The sequence below is a fragment of the Alligator sinensis genome, unplaced genomic scaffold (genome assembly GCF_000455745.1).
Source record: "Alligator sinensis unplaced genomic scaffold, ASM45574v1 scaffold259_1, whole genome shotgun sequence".
In the NCBI taxonomy this organism is placed as follows: Eukaryota; Metazoa; Chordata; order Crocodylia; family Alligatoridae; genus Alligator; species Alligator sinensis.
In genome coordinates, this window is record NW_005842430.1 from 1,027,787 (window position 1) to 1,050,426 (window position 22,640).

The 22,640-nt window shown below is 42.2% G+C and overlaps 1 protein-coding gene across 2 annotated transcripts in view; it reads left to right on the forward strand.

Moving 5' to 3' along the window:
• Nucleotides 1-22,325, forward strand: part of EFL1 (elongation factor like GTPase 1) — a 175,011-nt gene extending 152,686 nt beyond the window's left edge. The window contains exon 20 of one of the 2 annotated variants that reach the window (XM_006030222.2): nt 21,852-22,324. In XM_006030222.2, the coding sequence (XP_006030284.1) occupies nt 21,852-22,040 (189 nt within the window). In that variant the 3' untranslated portion in view covers nt 22,041-22,324. Of the gene's footprint in view, nt 1-21,851 lie in introns of both variants that reach the window. The other variant, XM_006030223.3, reaches the window with a different exon arrangement.
• Nucleotides 22,326-22,640: the final 315 nt, after the last annotated feature.

The following is a 22,640-nucleotide window of genomic DNA, read 5'->3' on the forward strand; positions in this document are numbered from 1 at the left end:
GTGGTGGGAGAGGGAGTGAATTCTACTCGCACGTCAACAGAATTGTTAAATAAGTACCATTTGCAGAAGCTCTACTGGTGTTGTGTTGTACGTGCCAGAAAAAACATAGCTTGTCCTTTAGAACCTGGGAGATATTTGCAAGGCTGGCAGTCTTTTTGCTAAGGAAACTAACAAGATATGATTAAGAATTAAGATGGCATCCACCCCTATCACATATAGAATGAGTTTGCATGGTACTCCCACACTTCAAATACCGAATCAGGTTTGGTAAATTGCCTCCTTCCCATTTTGGCTGGTAAATGCTGATTATCAGTGCAGTTTTTATTTGAATCATTATTATTGTAAGACGTTCTGATTTTCATTTGCATGGATTCCACTCCCTGGGCATATATGTATTGTGATACACATTTTTAATTAGAAGATCCCCTGCTGTCTTTTCCCACTGGACCCTGTCCCTTAGTATGGACAGTGCTGAGCTATTGAGGCATTCATTCAATATTTTGTCATCCTTCAATTTGTGGGCACTGCCTTATTAACTTTAAACCTCATGGTGAATACTGAATTGTTCATATCCTCATGATCTCTTCTGAGGTGTTCATCCTTGTAGTGTCTGAGTTGTTCCCATTCTTGTAGCATTTGAGTGCATCACAGTCATAAATGAATTTACCAGTGCATACAGTGAAAAACAAAAGGAGTATTATCCTCAGCTTACAGATGGGGAAAATGTGATAAAGATATTTGCCTGGGGCTATGCAGTGCATCAGATTAGACAACATATAGTAATATTCCATGTTCACTTATTTTGGCATGGTGCCAAAATGCTGTTGTCAGTGTAAGAAAATGGAAACAATGATTTTTTAGCAATTTGAAGGGAATTTTATGGAACGCAGTAAAAACACTTCTCTAGTTTGAGCTTTCTTTAGCAATAGCTGTCGACAACAGTTACAGAAAAAGGAGCTACTACAGTTTTCTGGAAGAAGGTGCGGGATATTTTTTGGAATGAAAGGTCATAGACCACCCTACTAGCTCCACTTCTTGGTTGAGGTTGTACCAGTATTTGTATTTAAACTTCAAATAGTCACACACCATGAAATTAGAAAACTCAAAATTCATGCCCTTGTGTTAGACAAATCTCAGGGCATGTCTTATATTATCCTCGCATTGTCTTTTTTCCACTGTTTTTGACACTTTTAATCATTGTTTCTTGAACTTTTTCCCATTTATTTCTTTATAACGTTTGATTTCTTAGGGAGGCATTTCTTGAGCTCCTAATGAGATTTGGTTTGCATTTATGGCCAGAATCAGATCTTTTGTGTCCAAAGAATAAGTGTGTCCTCTGCATGTTTATTTCACTTACTCTGTGCACTGTACTGACGAACTCTCTGATTATTTACAAGTGAATCTGTTTTAAGATAAAAATAATTTTAAAATTAGTCCTTTGCTAGGGTTTTTCTTCTCCTGAACTATCTTAGTAATGGGGGAGAGGGGGTGGAGGATATGCAGATTTTCAAACAGCTACAATTCATTGAAACTTTTTGCCTGGGCTTTGCCTGAATAAATTAGATTACCTTTAAACTAAAGTATTAATTGTTTAATCTGATTCTTCTGACACATAAAGAAGAAACAAGTCATTAATACAGGTAGGTTTTTAATTAAACTAGCTTTATATTGTAAATACATCAGATAATCATTATTTTTCCTCTCCAGCTAATGCATTTCCAGGCTGTAATTCAGTTAGTTGAAATGAGGCAGCGGTGTCAGAGAAGTACTGTACATGTGTTGAGTTCTCACTCCTAAGGTGCTTGGCCCATAGTTTGCTCTTAAATATTCTACAGTGGCATGCAGCCAGCTTTCAACCGCGCATTCCAGCTGCTTTGCACTGCTCCAGTCATTTATAGGAGCTGTAAACCCATCTCAGCTGACCTCTTGGCTTTGACTACCTTGTGTTGCTCTGAAGTAGTGCAAAGCAGTCAAAAGGTACAGAGGTATCTGGACTTAATTTATTTTTAGTGTAAATTCTTTTGGATTAATATTTTATAGCTCTGTAATCTATGAAAGATATCATAGTAACATGCTCTTTTCATTGCTTGTTTAATGTTTGTATATGAACAACTTTATTACCTCCTTGCAATGATTCATCCAACAGCTATTAATGTGCACTCCTGTGTCTATGGTCTGAGATTAGAATAAACTGAGTTTTGCAGATAGATTAGCTGTCATAGTGTTACTGCCAGGCAATGTTAAGTTTGCTTGGGCAACTTTAACTATTCAATTTCCTTAGTTTACCTACAATTCTTTTAATATAAGCAAGTCTGATTTTAATGGTTAGCTTGTAATAATTACAATGTTTGAAACTTTCTTATCCTTAAGTTACTGATATGCATCCTTCACTTTAATGTATGCTTCTATGAGAATATGCTAAAAAATACTTATTATATTCCAGCTAGCTCTGCAAGTAGCTCTAAATACATGCCTACTTTTTGCTCTTCCCTCATCTTTCCTACCTTAGGCCTTTCAATTGTTTGCTACACCCATTTGTTTTAACCTGTTGTTGACTGTAAAGGTTTTTTGGGACAGGCTTTTTTATGACTCTATGACTGTACAGTACCTAAAACAATAGAAAAGCTGATTCATTTTGAGAAGTATACATGTTACTGCAATACAAATATTGAATGTGTGTCTGTAAATATTAGCTGGTTTCTGGGCATCTGCAGAAAAACTAGGGCCACCTGTTGATTTAAAAAGGTCTAAAAGTAGACATTATTTCTACTAAATTACATATTCCAAATGGGTTATGATTTGGCTGATTCATACTGTTCCATTTCATAGAATCATAGGAAATTAGGGTTGGAAGGGACCTCAGGAAGTTGTCTAGTCCAATGCCCTGCTCAAAGCAGGACCAGCCCCAACTAGATCCTTCCAGCCAGGGCTTTGTTGATCCAGGCCTTAAAAACCTCCAAGAATAGAGATCCTACCACCTCTCTAGGTAACCCATTCCAGTGCTTCACCACCCTCCGAGGGAGAATTTTTCCTAGTGTCTAACCTAAACTTCCCTGCTGCAACTTGAGACCATTGCTCCTTGTTCTGTCATCTGCCACCACCGAGAACAGTTCATCTCCATCCTCTTCGGAACCCCCCTGCAGTAGTTGAAGGCTGCTATCAAATCCCCCTTCAGTCCCCTCTTCTGCAGGCTAAATAAGCCCAATTCCCTTAGCCTCTCCTCGGAAGTTATGTGCTCCGGCCCCCTAACCATTTTTGTTGCCTCTTCTGGACTGTCTCCAACTTGTCCACATCCCTTCTGTAGTGGGGGGCCCAAAACTGGCCACGGTACTCCAGATGTGGCCTCACCAGTGCTGAATACAGTGGAATAATTATTTCCCTCAATCTGTTCGCAACACTCCTACTAATGTAGCCCAGTATGCTTTTAGTCTTCTTGGCAACAAGGGCACACTGACTCATATCCAGCTTCTTGTCTACTGTAACCCCCAAGTCCTTTTCTGCAGAGCTGCTGCTTAGCCAGTTGGTCACAAGCCTGTAGCAGGTACATAGGATTGTTCCATCCTAAGTGCAGGACTTTGCACTTGTCCTTATTTTATGAGATTTCTTTTGGCCCAATCTTCCAAATTGTTTAGGTCACTCTCTGAATCCTGGCTGTACCCGCCAGTGTATCTACTACTCCCCCCAGCTTGATGTTATCTGCAAACTTGCTGAGGGTGTACTCCATCCCATTTTCCAGATCATTAACAAAGATATTGAACAAAACCAGCCCCAGGGCCAATCCCTGGGGTACCCCACTTGATACCAGGTGCTAACTAGACATCAAGCCATTGACGTCATTGGACCCCTTTTCAGCCTAGTAATCCAGCCAGTTTTCTATCCACCTTATAGTCTGTTCATCCAACCCACATTTCCTTAGCTTGCTTGCGAGAATGCTATAGGAAAAGCCTTGCTAAAGTCAAAGTAAAGCACTTCCACTGCTTTCCCCACATCCACAGAGCCATTCATCTCATAGAAGGTGAGGCCAGGCTGGTCAGGCATGACTTGCTCCTGGTGAATCCATGCTGACCATTTCTGATCACTTACTTCTTCTCCAAGTACTTAGAAATGGATTCCTTGAGGACCTGCTATGTGATTTTTCTGGGGGGGTGAAGTGAGACTTAGTGGTCTGTAGTTCCTCCTTCCCTTTCATAAAGATGGGCACTATATTTGCCCTTTTCTAATCATCTGGGACCTCCCCCAATTGCCACAAGTTTTCAGAGATAATGGCCAGCAGCTCTACAATCACATCAGTCATGCAAGCTATCCCACCAAGTCTTTGTGGGATTCATGTGACTTTATCTGAATTCTTTAGAGTAGGATTAGCTAAATGTTATAATAGTATCCAGAACTTACTGTAAAGTCCTGGAAAAAGGACTGGTAATGATGATTTAAACGGAGTAAAATAGGGATGCCACTATTTTTACTGTACTCTGCAGCAGTGTCATCAAGCAGGGAGCACTGTTTCATGTAGGCAAATCAAAACTGTACCTCTTTTCCTAAGTTATGTTGCAACATAGATAGAATGTGGGATTTAATATGGAAATTATTTGGTGAGGTTGTCTGGCTAGTTGTGCAAGAGTTTGGACAAGTAATCATAATAATCTAACCTTAAAGTCTTTGAATCTGTAGCAGACTGAACTTTAACTTTAAATGCATGATTATGTTGATGGTCATTTCAACACTTAGGTGGAGTTTGTAAGAAAGTGACTTTGGACTGTTCATGAGTATTTCTTCAGTTTAGAAATATTAAAATGTTGGTTGTCTACTTGAACAGCTTGAACTGTTAGGCTGTTTTTAAATAAATAAGTGATAGTGTGTTCCTTGAGCTGATTTTGGGACAACACAGTTCTATTTAAAGTATGATTAAAATGGTTTGTCTCCTCCACTTTTTACATTTGTTAAATATTTCAGAGAAGAAAAGTAATAAAAAGCCCCATAAATAGGATCTTCTATTTTTCAGTTCCTTAGCTCTTGCTTGCACTTACTAATTGAAAAGCAAAAGTGAGAAACCTTTTGGGGTAGACTGAGGTAGAGGTTAAGATGAGGGTCTTCAGCAAAAACTCTTCATCCAATCTACTCTTAAAAGGTTTAGTTTGGAGGCAGGTGGGAGAGCGAGTCCTGGATGATGATTTGTAGAAGTAATAATCTTCCCAGCTGAAACAAGGAAGTGGGTTCAAAGAGCAAAGCCAAGTAGTTCAGATAGAAGACTTAAATGTTAATTATTTTTACAAGATGCAATAGGGACGGAGGTAGTGGGAGGAGGTGAAGATTCAAGGAGAATGGGAACAAGGGACTGAGGTGTAGCTGGGAGCTTTCCTAGGGGTAGGGACAGACATTACACACAAACCAGTTTAAATCATCAGAAACTGGATTAAACCTGTAACAGAACAGATGTTAAGTGCACATAAACCAGTTCGAAAATGGCTGAAACTGGTTTGAGATAAACCTGGTTGAATGTAGTATCAGACTTAACTGATTTGGCTCAAAACGGATTATGCAATGTCTGTCCCAGATACCTTGCTGGTTTCAGTTAAATCAGTCCCCCAGCATCTTGGCATGCTCTCTGGGGTGGGCGGGGCTCTTTGCTCCACAGCAGGGCTGGCCCCTCCCCTCCCCTCCCCTCCCTGACTGGAGTTCGACACAGACTTGAAGGCACAGCAGGGTCTGCTGGCTTCCCCATGCCTCCTCCTCCCTCCCCCTATCACCACTCGCTGCTTAAACAGAGATCCGTTCCTCCTCTCTGCCACAGCAGGGACCATAGGCAGCATGTGGTATGCTAGCTAATGCTGAGAGGTGTTTGTGTGTCCAGTTTCACTGGGACAGGCAGACAGAACAGTGACAGCTTAGGGCTTTTGGAGCTAATCAACAGGTCAGCCAGTAAGCTGTTTAAAAAGTCTGAAGTAATGTGGAGAAAGGCTATTGTTTTGCTAATGGGATAATAAAGACTGTTATCAGCCCCCCAGCTGGCTTGCTCACCTGTCCGTTTGCTGCAGACGGTATGCCGAAGCAGGGAGGGAGATTGAAAAGCTCCGTATCATCAGCAGATGCATGAACTGTACACCCCCTCCTTGCCTCGGAGTGCTAGCCCAGGCTGGGGGCTGGCAACACTCCTGTCCCTTGAGCAGCCAGCAAGGAAAACCCTGGGACCTGCAGGCAGACCTCACTGATGAGAGTCCTGCTGGGGCTTGGCCACACCCCTCTCAGCTCAGCTTCCTGCAGAAGAGAAGGGAGGGCTGCTCTAGCGCCCCCTGGCTTCTAGCCTGAGCCACTGCAGGCATGTGCCTGAATTTCCTCAGTCCAGAGAGAATGTCTGTCCAGTTTCAAACTAGTTCAGCCTAGTCAGGTTAGACTAACCTGCAAAGACTGAATCAGTTCAGGCTCAGGCTTTCTGAATGTCTGTCCCTAGCCTAGAAGCATTCCCTTGCTCCCATTCTCCTTGAAGCTTCAGTCCCCTCTCCCTATTCCATCTGGTAAAAATAATATTTAAGTCATCTATATGAACTTTTACACCACTACGAGATTTACAGGATGGGGCAGTTCAGGCTTCCTGGTGCCATTGTCTCGGGCTGTATGCAGACATGAGCAGACACCACTGCACCTGTTAGTACAGAGATCACTTTTAGGGGAAAAAAAAAAAGTGCTTTACTTTCAGCTTGGCAAACCCCTGAACCCAATGCAACGCATGCCCAGAAGAGGTGTCACGTTAGTTTGACCCAGCTTGACCAGTGTGTCTATAGATTGGGTGCTTCAGCGGGGCTTTTGGCATTTATCTAATAGCTGATTCAATCAGCTTTAGATAAAAGCACCACAAAGCCCTGTTGAAGCACCCGATCTATATAGACGCTGGGGATCTTGGTCAAATTAACATGCTTCCTCTTCCGGTAAAGCACTAGTCTGTTTGTTTTTTCACGTCTGTCAGTAGCCCCCAAGACCACTTAAATACAACAACCCAGCTGGCAAGGAGATTAGTACTGAGGTGAGGAGAGGAAACTGGACCTGGAAAGGCTCCTTGTTCTGTCCTCCCCAACAAGAGGTGAAGAAGAGACAGGACTAAGAGAGGGAGCGGTTGGAATAGGTGGGATAGGAGATGTAAAGCTTCAGTGGAACAGTTTCATGAGTCTGTGCCTGCTTTAGTTTACTCCATTCCGGAGACTGAAATAGAGTCTCATGCTTTCTCTGCTTTCTTTACCTATCTGTGACACCCACCAGTAAAATGTGTACACTTGGGTCTTGCTTTATGCAAGTTCATTTTGTGTGAATTCACTTATATGCAAGGACCTTATTGATTCGCTTGTGCGAGGAAAAATCCTGGACTTCATTTGTCCATTGGCAATGAACTTCCTGCAGGCTGGCAGAGTTCCAGCCTGCAGGGAACTGGGAGGAATCAGAAGGAAGGCAGTGAGACAGGGGGGCGCCATGTGCATGTACAGTACATACACATGGCCCCAAGTAGCCTTGAGGGCAGCTCCGGCAGGTAAGTGGGGGAGAAGAGGGGGTTTGAGGCTCCTGTAGGGAGGGAGCTGGGCAGGGCTGCCCAGCTGGTCGGGGCTTGGGGCCCAGGGCTGCAGTGTGCAGCTGCAGGGCCCCAGTGGGGAGCAGGACGGAGCCTTGGGTGGGTGCAATGAGCTGTGGCTGGAACAGTGGGGCCGCACAGAGAAGGTGCTTGCTCTGCACTGCCCTGGTGACGCGCCCGCTGCACGGACTGCTGCTTGCAGCACGGAGTTCGTAGCCTCTCCGTGCAGCCTCGCTGTTCCCAGCCATGTCGGGTCATGCCAGCCGGGCTGGAGGGGCACCCGGGGAAGGGTGGCAGGGAATGCTGGCTGCTCGTTCTGCGCTGCCCTGGGGATGCACCTTCTGCACCTGCCACTCTGGAGCGCTAGCGGGCACAAGGAAGGGGTGGCAACTCCCACTGCTGCACGTGTCCTGCCGGACGAGCCCCCCATTCATATTTCATGAATTTGTCTGGCAGGGCAGGAGAATGAGGCTGGTACATATCCCTATTAATTGCATGTAATAATTGATTCGCTTTATGCAGATTTGCTTTATTCAAGTATTTTTTTGGAACACAGCCCTCGCACAAAGAGAAACCCGAGTGTATTGCATCCATTCCTAATACTTGCCCCCATTGAAGATGACAACCTAATATTGCTATTAGTTATTCCACTACTTCAAGTGGCAGAGGTCTGTGCAATTAATTAGGGGCTCCAGGCCACAAAGGTATCCATCTAATACCAGGAGAGGGAGTCTGTTTATTCATTTTAAAATCTAGAATCATGCATACATAAAGGGAAATAATTATTAAGGCTCTCAAGTCGAGCACTGAAAGTCAGGTTCATGTACTGTATTTTATCAGGGAGACTTCCACATTCAAGGCATAGGATGGACCTGCTCTGGTAAGGAATGGAGGCTGTGTACTAAAGGAGCCAATTGCCCCTAAGATTGGAGCCCTCTGTTACAGAAGTGTAGTGAATAATTTGGGGTTGCAGGCAGAGAAGGGAAGACTTTTGATTTGGGCATTTGAATGTTATGCGGTATTCTTTCCCTGCCTCTGCCAGAGTTCAGTTGTGCTGCTAGACAAATCACCTAAAGTACACTTTTTGCATGATTGTCAGTTTGCATACCTCATTTTGGGGTGTCCAGCTGAGATGCTTCCCTTCACCATGTCACACAAAAAAATTCTGCAAGATATAAAGTCTTTGTCATATGCTCCACTGAAGAAAACTCCCTCTTTAATGCATAGGCTTTTAGTGTCATGCTTACTAGAGAAGACTCCTCTGCTGCAACAGAGGGTGTGAAGCTCCACCTGTGGGGATCCATTTGTAAGTTGGAGCCCCAAGTATTTTTGCTAACCAGTTCCTTTGGCATCTTGAAATGACAGGAGTCTCCTAAGAGAATGTTAATGGCTGCCTAAGATGAACAATAGCATAGCAGTCAAAAACAGAAAAGTAAAACAAAGCAGCAGACTCGAGATCTGTGAAGATATGTCACCATCAGAAATAGCTGGTGGTTTTATTTCCACAATAAAATATTTTAAAAAATAATGTATATAATGGATGTCTGCCTAGTATATGAGAGAAGAGGCAAGTAGTACAATTCATTTCTTCTTTCTTTTTAAAAATCGCTAGTGCATCTGATCAATTTGTAGTTTAATCTTGCATTATTTATGTATGCATGCATGCCCAGGATTATGTCATTTACAAATAAAGGCCACAGTCTTGCTTTCAGATGTAAATTATGTAAACCCCACAGAAATGCACGATAAGTATATGCTTAACTTTGCATACACAAGTGATCTGTTGACTTTGGTAGGACAATTTACATGTCTAAGTGTTTTGCAGAACCAGGGTCAAGCACTACGTGCACAGACTTTAATGTTGTGTAACAATTAATGTGCGCCCTAAACTGAGAAACTGAGTTATGCTTGTTTCAATACTAGAAACACAAGCAACTAAGTTCTACTACAGTTTCGTTGAGGCCAATTCCTTAACTGAAAACCATTCATTAAATATCTCGCCCAGTCAATGCTGAAACATGCAGCAGTCAGTTGCCAAACAATCTAATTGTTACAGAGTAGTCTTGTAAGCCACCAGGGTTTCGTTCTATTTCTTTTTCAGTTTCAAAACACTCAGCCACATTGGATGAAGTAAAAATTTTGGAACAAATAAAGGTCTATACAGACGTTAACCCCCTTCCGTTCCCAGCCAGGCAGTTCTGAGAAACTACAGAACATCTACCAGTCTCCTCTCGGAATACAAAAACTAAAACCCACAAGTTAGAGAGCACTGCAACCTGGCACTTTTGGCCTTGATGTGGGGAAAAGATCTCTTTAAAGGTAAACTTTTTCCATATAGTGTTTTTGGGGGTAGCTGTAATCTTTTGAAATCTCCAGCTAGTGAAAGAGAATTTTAAATGTTGTGGATCAAACACTTCTTTGCCCTTTAGAGGCCTTTGCAAGTTGGCTTTTAGAAATGAAATACATGTTTTTTGCTCCCCAGTTTCTAACTTCTGTCATTTTTCCAATTGTATTTTACCAAAACAGTGTTATTTACAATCGAGAGCTTTTAAGGGAAAATACTTTGAGGAATACAGAGCAGAAATAAAGTTACATACCTCCCCTAGCTAGTCATTGAAGTCAGCTATCTATTTTTACAGTTTCTCTTTTTAGATACTTATGTGAAAATATATGTAAGAGGTTTGAAAAGAAAATGTTGTACTGTATTTAATTTTTTGATCCATAACTTGTTATAGCTGCGTGTTAATCCATTCCATATCTGCAGCAATACAAAGCGATAGCATTCTTTAGCAGAGCAATATTGAAATACAACTAGGAAATATTAATTTTTCCATATAATTGGTACAAAGGAGGCTGATATTGAACTGTTTTTCAGGATGTGTGTTAGCAGGGGGGGCAACCTGCAGTGCACATGCCACAACTGGCATGGACGGCCTGTGTGTGTGGCACATGGCAGATAGAGAAGAGATTAAAAAGCAAAGCAGTAGATGAGGCAGGGGAAAGGGATTTGAGTGGCAGTCTGGGAGGGTGCAGGCTTAATTTATGGCAGGTCTGCCAGGGAGGTTGGTCCCCATTGTATTTATAGATTACTGTTTAGACAAACAGATAGGAATATAAAAGGTATGATGCAATGGGATGTTCTGTTTTGTCGTCTTTTAAATAACTATTTCCCTGAGTGCTAATTAGTAGCTATTCCTACTAACATTTATTAATCCAGTGTGTTGTAGAAGTTGCGTTCTTCCACATTCATATGGCCTGTCATTCTAGCTCCTGTCTTCCAAAGTTTTCTATTCTATCTGAAGCCTATCATAAAGAATGAGCTGCAAAAGCTTCTGCCTGTTGGTCCTTGAACTGTTCTCATCTTGCTAATGCCAAGGTGCTGAGGTTTAAAGAACAGTCTCAAGAATAGATTTTTACCTTCTGAGCAGTCATGGTTTGTCACATTCCCTCAAGCCATTCCCCATTCATAAGTGAGTTTCCTGATTGGCATTTTACCAAGATATGACCACCAGGTCCATCCCTCCACAGGTGGGAGGCCTGTTCTTCTAGTAATCTCCTCTCATTCCTGTTGTCTGATATTTTTGTGACAGGTCCCTTTCTTTATGTAGAGAGTGAGGCAGAGCTGGTCTGCACTAACAGCAGTTCTCACACCACTGTCAGTTTACAGGGACAATTAGTGCACACTTTGACTCACAAGGAAATCTCTTTGCCTGCATATCTCTGAGAGGATGGAGACTGCTGTTTACAGATCAGTTGACCCAGGCTATTTCCCCCCCCTCTCCTTTCACCTGCAGGTTCAGCTGCCAGTAAAAGGGAATTTCTCAGGAAATGAAATTTTCCTGTTGCGCTCTGCTCCTACTGCAAGGCCCTGGAATACTTCCCAAGGTCTCCAACTGGGTCTTGTGCCTGGCACAGCTCCTGTGCTCCCATTTCCTGTCCTCCATCTACAGCTGTGCAGCTGAACTTGAAAGGAGTCTTCATTTCTATGTGTTACTTTCATATAACTCCCAAACCTTGTTGATTAGATATTTCCCTTTTTCTTGTCCACTTAGGATACAATATTATGATGTGGTAGTAGGTGCTATTTTAAAACCAGGAAGCTGCTTCTCCTTGGCAGTCTGTGGCATGCAGAAAGGATATTCCTCCATAACAGCGGACAGTGCTTTCTACAGTTTCTTAGTGACAGACATTTCTGTTGCTTTTTCTGTGACATAGACCAGTGCCAAATAAATCAGAGACAGGAACTGCACTGCTGCTACTGCAGAACCATATTGTATTGGCTAAAAAGCGGGGATTGTGTCCTCCATTGTGCCAGCAGTTTAAAGACTATATCTCCGTATGTCACAAGAAGGTTCAGGGATAAGATCTGAAAGAGAACACTTAGCCAAAGGGCTGTGATGCTTGTACAGGTTTGTGTTGAATTTTAATTGAATTTAAACTTGTAGTAGAATCATAGAAAAGTCGGACTGGAAGAGAGGTCGGGTCATCTAGGTCAGCCTCCCCATTGAAGGCAGTAGTGGTATTATCTCCAAAATATGCTACTACGCATTAATTTTGGTCAACTCTGTTTTTAGTGTGAAAATATTAGAATCACGTTCAAGTGTTTAAAATGACCTAAGATTCTGTCTTCAGAGGCAAATGGCCTCTATAGGAGACCGGACTTCTGCCATCATCAAGCTTGTGGACACTTCTGTGCTCTACAACTCTTATGTGTAGTATTTAAGTCAGTTCATTCACTTATTTACAATACAGCACTCTGTGTTGATTTAGTTATATACACATGCTTTTATATATACCTTCAAGTAGCTTATACTTTTCCAATGAGTTACTGAAGACAAACACTATTATTCTTCCACAGTTTTCAGCATGTGCTTCATTGATATATTTAATTAGAGCAGAATCTTAGATTGGAATGACTTGCTTTCCATAAATAAAGGGAAAAATATAAACTCCATAACTTCATTAATATATCAGTGAAATAATTATTACATTGTATTAAAACATTTCCATCATGAACAGGGTGCTTTGCATTTAAGAAATAACAGATGTTAAGGCTTGTAACAGCAAAACTGCTGCGGTTCCTTTTCTTGTACCATGTTTCATACCACTGAGTTTTGATAAATATTTCACCTGTAATGGAATAAATGTTGTCTTAGTGATCTGCTGCCCAAATATTAAACAAAAACCAACCTGTTTAAAAGCCACTGTTTTTAAATGCAGAGCTGTGGGGGAAAAAAACAAAAAAAATTTCTCCTGATTATGTTTATTAGTAAGCAACAGCATTTGCTGAAAGAACTAACCATTACTAGAGCAATAGCAATTGCTCAGATTTCCCTATGAGCTAAGGTTTGCCATTAAGGTTGCCACTGAGGTCCTTTATGCTACTACTGGCTTTGAACAATGACCAGATTGCTGTCTAGTGGTTAGGTAATATTACAGCAAGGTGGCCATCCTGCGGTATGTGTGCCACAAGTGGCCTCTGTGTGGGGCATGCAGCAGATTGGGGATGGAGCAGGGAACACAATGACAGATAGGAAAAGGAGCAGAAAACAGCAATAAATTGGATATAGGAATGGGATCAGAGTGGCACTTGGGGAGGGGGAGGGACTTAATTTGTGAGACCCTGCCAAAAAGGTTGGCCTCCAATGTATAGAGTAACTCATTAACCTTAATAAAAACCCCTAAAATGTCTAAAAGCAAGAAAAATGGCTCTTTGTGGCTGTCAAATAGTATCCACTGTGCCAACATGTAAGATTATCTAGTGTTTCTGTCTTATGCCTAATACTCAGCATATTTCTAACACTTAGACAAAAATTGGCAGACAAAACAGGGCAGAGTTAAGGCAGTTGTTAAAATATTCACTGAATTGCATGAGTTTCTCAGAGTTTTTAACTGCAGAATTTTGTAAATGGTTGAAGAACAGTATATTTTAATCCTCTCTTTTTACAAGGGTTTCTCTGGAAATTTAACAGACTCTCTGTTCCAAACAGTCAAACTTAGGGTGTTCACATCTAACATGTATGTCCAGTATTAGTTTGGCGTGCATAGAAGGCATTTCTGTTTTTAAAATGAATTTTAAACTGCACATTTATTTCAGAGTTGCAACAAATATTTGGAAACTTATAAAACGGATTTTGAGTGAAAAAGTGGTATGCAACATGGAATAAATAATATTTGTGGGTGCTTCTTCTTTGTTCCTGCAGACTTTCCAAGATCAACAGCTCAGTCCTATCCCTAAAGGACTGTTCCATTTAGAATACAATTAATTATTTAGGGCTTTATCCAGATGAGAATTCAGTCTCAGCTACAGACTTTACAGTTTTCCCTCTGTGGCTCCCATAAGTGGAAATAATAGTTCAAGAGCCAAAAGCTGCTCAGCACTGATCTCACAGGACCTAGACCCGGGTTCTGACAATTCCCCGGCGTAAGCAAACCGATGACAACTGTCCTCCAGTGTTATAATGAAACGTTTCTTCCTTCTGCCTGCCTGCCCGCCTGCATTCTGCTAACAGGGTATGGATCATGATGCTTGCCACCTGCTACATTCATCTACTTCGATCCTTTGGCTGACTGTGCCTAGGAGATAAATGATCTCTCTTCTGTGCTCTTTCCTTTGCAGAATTGGAGAGACTTCATGAACAGAAGGCATGTAAAGTTTTCTTTTTTCCTCCTCCACAGAAGCACTGTGAACACTGTACTAGGGTTTGATTTCTGTGACTGGACTGCTGACTTAAAGCAAATGCACAACTTGTTTCTTGAATTACAGCAGATGCTTTATTATGTGCATCTTTGTTTTTTCACTTGAGCCCATTTCTGCACATTTCACTCTGCTGAGCCCTCCATCCACAAAAGCGGGACCCAGGCATAGAACAACACATTGCTGGAACAGTTTTTCTGTAGACTAACAGATTAATCTCTCTGTCTGAGTTTTTTCCATGAGTATTTATCATCATAGTATCTAAATGTTTCCCACTTAAATGAGCTTTTCTGTAGTGATGTTTCTGGCAGACTCCCCAGAGTCTTCATATCCCTTCTTTAGTAAGTGGTGTTGTTTTGGGGGTATACTTTGTGTGTGTGTGTGTGTGTGTGTGTGTGTGTGTGTGTGTGTGTGTGTGTGTGTGTGTGTGTGTGTGTGTTAAACTTTCTGCTATGGTAGGAAAATTTTATCAGAGGGAGAGTGGGTCTAGTAACATGCCTTTCAAGCAGTTGGATTGTGGGTCAGTCTAATCTCCTTTAGTGGTTGTTTCTGGAGGAAACTTCCCTCAATCAAAAAACCCCCTTACGTTCTGATTCTCACATACTTTACCTTCTTCCTTCCTCTTTCTGTCCTATAGTTGAATGACCTTAGTCATGTGGCCTACTCTAACTTTTCACTGTGCTGTCTCATTCATAATTTGCCTTTGGTTCTGCTGCCCTCACTGCCAAACCAAAGACTCCAGTCTTCAGATGGCTGTTATCTGGTATATGTTTCCAAACAGCTGGAGTTTCCTCTTCATGGGACGCCTCTACACGTGGCATCCAAAAGAAGTACTAAATGACGGCACAGTAACAACGGCACCATAGCAGCACCACTGTCATTTTCACATCAGTCTCTTTTTTTAATTAAACACAGCTAGTAGCTTCTTGCCTTACACTTTATAACCTCAGAGCAGCCCATATTCCATCTTGCCAAACTCAGGGCCTTTTAAGTGGATGAAAGAATTGAACACTGTCCTGTCAACCTCTTCATTTTTTTCTGTGATCAGCCTTCAGCACAGGATTTGCTGCATTCTCATTCTAACTTTGTGGAAACCATACTGTTTCTCACAGACATGGTGTACTACTGTCTGCAGCTTGAATCTTTTGAGAACCAGGAGGATGACTTTGCTCAGACTGCAGTCAGTGAAATCATTGGCAGTTGTGCAGATTTCTTTGGTATTGTCACCAAGAAGTATTTTCTCCACTCCTCGGGGACCTGTTCCTATTTCTAAGTATTTCTATTCGACTGCCAGATCAAACCAACAGCTCTCCTCATAATGTTGGCAGAAACAGCCCTGAGGATAGAATCATAGAAAATGAGGGTTGGAAGGGACTCAGGGACTCTCTAGTCCATCCCCCCTGCTGAGAGCAGGCCCATCCCCAACTAGATCATCCCAGCCAAAGCTTTGTATAGCTGGGTCTTAAAAACCTCCAAGGGTGGAGTGTCCACAACCTCTCTGGGTAACCTGTTCTGGTGTTTTACTTCCTTCCTAGTGAGAAAAACTTCCCTTGCTGCAGCTTAAGACCATTGTTCCTTGTTCTGCCATCTGCTATCACAAAACAGTCCAGTTACAACCTCTTTTGACCCTCCCCTTCAGGTAGTTGAAGCCTGCTATTAAATTCCCTCAGTCTTCTCGTCTCTAGACTAAATAAGCCCAGTTCCCTCACCCTGTCCTTATAAGTCATGTCCCCCAGCCACCTCTCCATTTTTGTTGCCCTCCACTGGACTTTCCAATTTGTCCACAGTAAAGACATCCAGTAACGCTTCTCCTTGGACAATATAAATTACAAAGTCTAACTCCAAGTAAGTTATTAGTGGAAAAGTCAGTCATCGGTGGAACTAGGGTCTGATCTTTCATGGCCTTGAAAATCAAGATCAAAGCTTCAAGTTTGGCAAAGGATGTGTGGAACCTAGTGAAAGGACTGAAGCACAGGATGGTTGTGCTAGTCCAGTCCACTGGGGAGGTGGCCTGTCATCCTCTTTGCAAATCTGAACTTTTGTTTTGCAACTTCTGAATTGACTCCATCCTCAGAGGCAAAAAACTGTCATTGTTCTACATGAAGGTAACCAGTGTGTGCATCACTACAGCCAGATCAAATGAAGACACAACATTTGATAGCAAGGTAAAAATAAGTATTAAAACCCCAGTGTCTCTTCCCTTCATTACTTCAGTTTGTTGTTGTGTAAGTGCCTTTGCAACCTCCTAAAGTTAGCTGTCTTATAGAAAATGTAGTGCCTAATAGTATGCAGATTCTCAACTAAAACAATTGTCTGTGATTTACTGTATGCCATTGTGCAGGAGATTTAACTAACAGGAGTAGATACCATCCTGCCTCAGATGATAGGTATGACTAAAACAACCAAGAGATCATATTTGTATTGTAACTATAGGTTATAAGAATGAAATTCCTGCTTAAAATATCTGAATGGCTCTGCATCCTGAGTTTATCAGCTTGGGTTAAATGGATGTGCTTGCTATTGCCAGAGGCAGATACTTATGTGGTCAATTAATTCCAAATTTTATATTTACCAAAAAAGCCACTAATGTTATTTGGAAAGGTAACTTTCATACAATATATCAGACTACCTTAAGCATATTGAGTTCCCAACCTTTATGGGCCTTTAAGTTTAGCTTTAAGCATATAAATAGTCCCATTTACTTCTCTAGGACTCCACACATGCTTAACATCAGGCATGTAAAGCTTGTTCTGGGTTAAAGTAGTCAGCACTTTGCTTTGAAAGGGAGAGCCCATGTTGCACTTCTCAATTACCTTGTCAAGAATAGCCATCTCCAACTTGAGTTTATTTCCAAATTCCTCCTTCCAAACTTCTACCCCTAGTGTTGTTTCTTACATTTGACAAACATAAAGCTTTAATATTATAAAAAGATATATCTGCAAAAATGAATGCTCTCAAACATAGGATATTAATGCCTTACAAACTGTGATTATTTGGAGTTACATTTTTTTAGCGTTTGCCAGTTTTAAATTGTATCTTTAATTCTAGTTTGGTTTGTGTTCAGTTTAGTTTTCAATGGCTCTTCTTGTCTTAAAATATATAGCAATTAAATGCATGGCCAGGTATAATAAATATAGTAAAACTTCTCCCTCCAACACACGTGTGTGTGCATCCAACACATTCTTTTAGACCATCCATTTTGGGAGTAAAACTGCCTACAGTTCTTTTTGCTACTCTGTGTGCGGGCTGGCTCCCAATCCCATCCTCGCCATGTGCGAGCCGGGCCCCTCTTTGCGCACACGGACTGTGGCTAGCAGCCCGGGCACGCGGGGCCGAAGAAAACCGCGGGGCGGTAAGGCACGTGCGAGCTAGAATCAGTTACGGAGGCGTAATGGTTGATTGAAAAGATTATTTACTTACACCCAAGGTGGTCGCGGTGTAGGCTGGACAGCTTTCCAGGCGCAGCTCCACTTGAATCCTCGTTGGAGGACTCTGACAAACTCGGTTCTTTGACCCTGGAGTGGTTTAGGCTCCGCGGGTTCGGCAATTCTTTCCTCACAGAGTGGCTGAATCTCCGTGGGTTCTGTTCGGTTCCCAGGTCCCCCAGAGCTGTTAAGACTCCGTGGGTTCGAAAATTGGGTATATAGGATAGGGATACGTCTAGGATTGCGCTCAGTGACGGGGAGAGGCTAGAAGCTAAACAGACCTCCGTTGCCTGCTTAAGAAAGGTGCGTTGGGTCTGCAAGGGTCCACATCGCTTGGAGATCTTCACACAGCGCGAAGTCTCCTCCTCCTGGCGCGTTCTGTATCTCTCCAGGTTTCCTCTCTCTCCGACTTGGGCGGAAACTACCCAAGCCTTTTGTACGGCTAGCAAGCCAATAGCTAACCGCCAAGTATGCCTACATTTACAACGGGCCAATAATGTGGCACGAATCTAAATACAAATGGCAGGAACTCCTTTGCACCGTGCATCACTATGATGCAAAAGAAATGCACCATGCAAAGAAGGCTACAAACGGTGGGAAATACTCTTTTGCACGCGGGTTCTCCTATTGCAGCAGAAAACTCTACTGTGCAAAAAAGCTGCAATTTGGCGGGAACATAATTTAGCAGTGCCGAAGCGCACACAAACAAAAAACCACAACTTTGGGTTGTGACACTCTGGTGGGAATTTTCTGCTCTCTCCTTGTCTTTGGCTGTTATGATAGCTCTACCCTTATTGCGCCTGGAAAACTCATTTAAAACAATGATAAGCTGTCTTTGATTACTGTGAAAGCATTAATATTGAACAATTGGTATTTTGGTGATATTGCCCTTTCCATGAATTTTCAGGGTTTTTCATGTTAAAAAACTTATCTTTCCTTTTACTAAGTGTATTGATTACCTAGAGCAATTAAAAATATCTGATTATTTAAGATTAAACCTGTTTTTGAGAATTATCAACATAGCCTGAATTGACATAAAAGCCCAAAATTATCATTTAAGATTATTCATATTCAATGTTCTTAGAAGGTAACCTTGTTAGTTTTAACTCTGATTTTCTTAATGCTTTATTCATTCTAGTGACTTCTAGACTCCTTTATAGATAATGGTCTACTAATGGAACAGAAAAGTTGTATCTCAGGGTTATAGCCCTGTACAATTTTGGTTAATTACCCAAACATCAATTCACCAAGGACCATTTACCAGATTTGATTACACACACATTTTATGTGAGCCCAGAACACTCTTAATAATTTAAGATGAATTCCCAGTACCTATGAGAGAGTTTACCATGCAAGTCTAACTCTCAGATGAATTCTTAAATTTATTTCTTAAAACATTTGCATACACATTTATTACTTCTTAATGTGGTATGAAAGTCACTAACTGTTGTTGGAGTTACTCATTATTCCATATTAATTCAATATACAGTTTCATAGTCTCAGTCACTAATAGCACTTTATTCAAAATTGTTTCTCACTTTTCTGAGTGGTACTTTTATATATTTGACCTTGAATGACACTAAGCATCTGCTTTTTAAGAATTTCAAATGTATGCATGCACACATTTTCTCTCCTTTCTCCCCCTCTCATATTCTCTTTCTTATTAACTGAACTGTTCATTCAGGAATTATCAAAATAATTTATCATTATCTTGTTGAAAATATTATGTTACTTATTGCAAGATCTTATGTCCATACTTAGCTGCCATTGTAGGTCACACTTCACAGTTAAAATTTGCACTGTAAACAGAAATGATGCAGGTAACGGTAGGCTTTATTCTAGTACACTTTCAGACATTTGTATAGACTTGGAAACAGGTATGTTTTACAGGTAGCATTAGTTATGCTACACCTTATCACCAGCTAGGATGACATTTACTATCAAGATTACTTCAGTGTGTGTGGGCAAGCTTTCTCTATTTCCTCCTGTATATATTTTAGTAGTTTAAGAAAAGTAGTTTATTGGAGCCAGCCATTTTTCTTCTTTGAGGGATCACATTCCATCCCTTGCATTCTCTTCCAAGAATGCTAATTTGTCAGGATATTTCTCTTTCAAATTAATAATATTGCTTTAACTGCATTTTGTATTAATATTCTTAGATTGTGGATGTTTGTCTGGGGTTTTATAAAGCAACGTATTACGCCAGTTTCAGCCCCTGGTAGTATATGTCAGAAGCACCACAAATCTCAATAACAGATGCCATGTTTGCCTTTGAGGCTAGGGACAGTCATTCAAAAAGCTGGACCCAAATTGATTAAATGTTTGCAGGTTAGTCCAACGTGCCTAGGTTGAACCAGTTTGTAACAGTACAGACATTTCCTCTGGACTGAGGAAATGTGGGCACATACCTGCAGTGGCTCAGGCCAGGCGCCAGGGGCCACTCGAGCGTGCCCTCAGCTGCAGGGAAGCTGTGCTGGGGGGTTGGGGGGAGCTGTAGCCAGCCTGGCCTAAATTCACCAGAGAGGGGCTTAATTCCCCCCTTCCTGTCCCAGTGGCAGAGACCCGAGCCCGGTCTGCCAGGCGCTTCCCCCTTGCTGCTGCTATGGCCCCTGAGGCAGAGGCAGCAGGGAGGTGGCAAGCAGTGGAATAAGCCCCCTCTGCCAGACACCACAGCTGTCTGCCTCATGCTCCCTAACACTATGACAGGGGCTGCTGCCCCATAAAGAGCCCTGCCCCCTCCCTCTGCAGCAGCGGGGCGGGGGTGCAACCAGGCGCTAGCTGGCAGGGCCCCTGGAGGGTGGGGCAGGGACGGGGGTTATTCTGGCGGAGGGGGCTTATTTCACTGCTTGCCCCAAACAGGGAGCAAGCAGCGGGCAGACCCAACTGTGGTCCCCCGAGGGTAGAGGGGCGAATAACCCCCCTCTCTGCCCCCTCTGCCTCAGGGGCCATGCTGGCCCACTGCCGCTGCAGCAGTGAGGGGGAAGCGCCCGGCAGACTGGGGTCAGGTCCCTGCCAGTGGGGCAGGGAGGACAAAATTAAACCCCTCTCTGGCCAGACCTCCACCCGTGCCTGTCCCTGCTCCAACTGGGGAGCAGAGGGGAGGGACAGCTCTGCCCAGAAAGCATGCCCGGATGCTGGGGGACTCTGGTTTAACTTAAACCAGGAAGGGGTCTGGGCAGACATTGCATAAACTGGTTTGAGCCAAATCAGTTGAGTCTGATACTACATTCAACCAGGTTTATTTCAAACTGGTTTTGACCATTTTGAAACTGGTTTACGTGCACTGAATGTCTGTTATGTTACAGGCTTAAAGCAGTTTCTGATCACTCTAAACCAGTTTGTGTGTAATGTCTGTCCCTAGCCTGACTAATCATAGTAGCCCACCATTGAATTAATTAAAATGTGTGTAGTTTAGCCTAGGATTCATGTGAATACTACTTATAATAGATGGCAAAAGCTCTCTTCTACCTGTAAGGAGGCAGTAGAAGTACTATGGTTTCACAGCCCAGAATGAAATGTGAAAGACTTCAAAAAGGCCATATTACCCTCATGCCACTCTGTAAAGATGTGGTTTGGGGTAAGGCTTGAGGTAAAATGCATGTCTCTTTTGTCCATGACCTCACTAAAACCTGTAGTGGAAGGTTCACATAATCCACAGATCATGTCACCCTAGGCTCCTGGCAAGCTTTAAGCCTAGGAATCAGGATTTCATCCCTTCTTAGGCATTGGAAGGAATTTTTCCTGGCTTACTAAGGTTTTGCACAGGGGTTGAGGAAATAAAGCATAAATTCATTGCAATGTAATGCCAGCAAAGCCATAGGCAAGGACACCACCAATAGCGTTCTAAATGAGAAGTGCCTTTGTGAAAACTTAGCCAAATGTGTGTTGTTTTTTTAAAATTTAATACAACTGTCATGCACTAAAATCAGAAAAATATGTTTGTAAAATCCAAAAGCAAATGCATGTAACTCAGTTACAAGCTGCATCATGCACTGATTGAACGTGGTGAGGGAGTATGACTGGCTGTTGCATTTTGCTGGAAAAGCTTATTGTAGGCCACAGGAAGCTCAGTCTATTTATGTTTCCAAACTTCTGATGTCTTAAGAAATCACCTGGGATTCTCTGCTTTACTTTCTTTAATTAATGTAGCACTTTTTATGATTTTCTCTTTTTCCAGATCATTCCAAGTGATCCGTTCTGGGTCCCAACCACGGAGGAGGAATATTTGCACTTTGGGGAGAAGGCAGATTCTGAGAACCAGGCCCGCAAGTACATGAACGCAGTGAGAAAGCGGAAGGGACTTTATGTAGATGAGAAAATTGTGGAGCATGCTGAGAAGCAAAGAACTCTCAGTAGAAATAAGTAATGCTTCTGCTTTCGGTCCTACAATAACCCAGCAAAGTGTGGGTGGATGATTTTCTATACAGCAGATTATAAATGTCATCTCGGACTTGCCCTTTTACACAAGTCTTCTTACATGCTGTAATTTGTCTGCGGCTTCAGTTTTAATAAACTTGAGCCTTTCCAACCTTTTATACAGAGGCTTCAGTCTGCATCATTTATTTAAATAAGATATAACAAGAAATTAACTAGAATTACTTTCCATTTTTAAGACCCTCCTCCTCTCCTCCTTGCTGTCCACAGGATCATAAAATGCTTTACTGAACTCTTCTTTCTGATTTAATAAAGGCAGTCACCACTAGAAGTGGGTGAACTGTCCATTGCAAATAAACTACACAATGGTAGTCATTCTGTTCTTACTCTTTTGCAAACTGTCCCTCATATCTGTAACACAGGCCCCTGGCAGGAGTTCATTTAAAGGTGTGATAGGATCTGATGCTCCATCCCAACAATTGCACCTCCTACTATGCTGCACCTGGATGGCAGGTGGTGTGATTATGGGATTGGGCAGAGCATCGGATCCAAATTGCTCCATACTGATGGTGTAGAGGGAGCCTAACGTCAT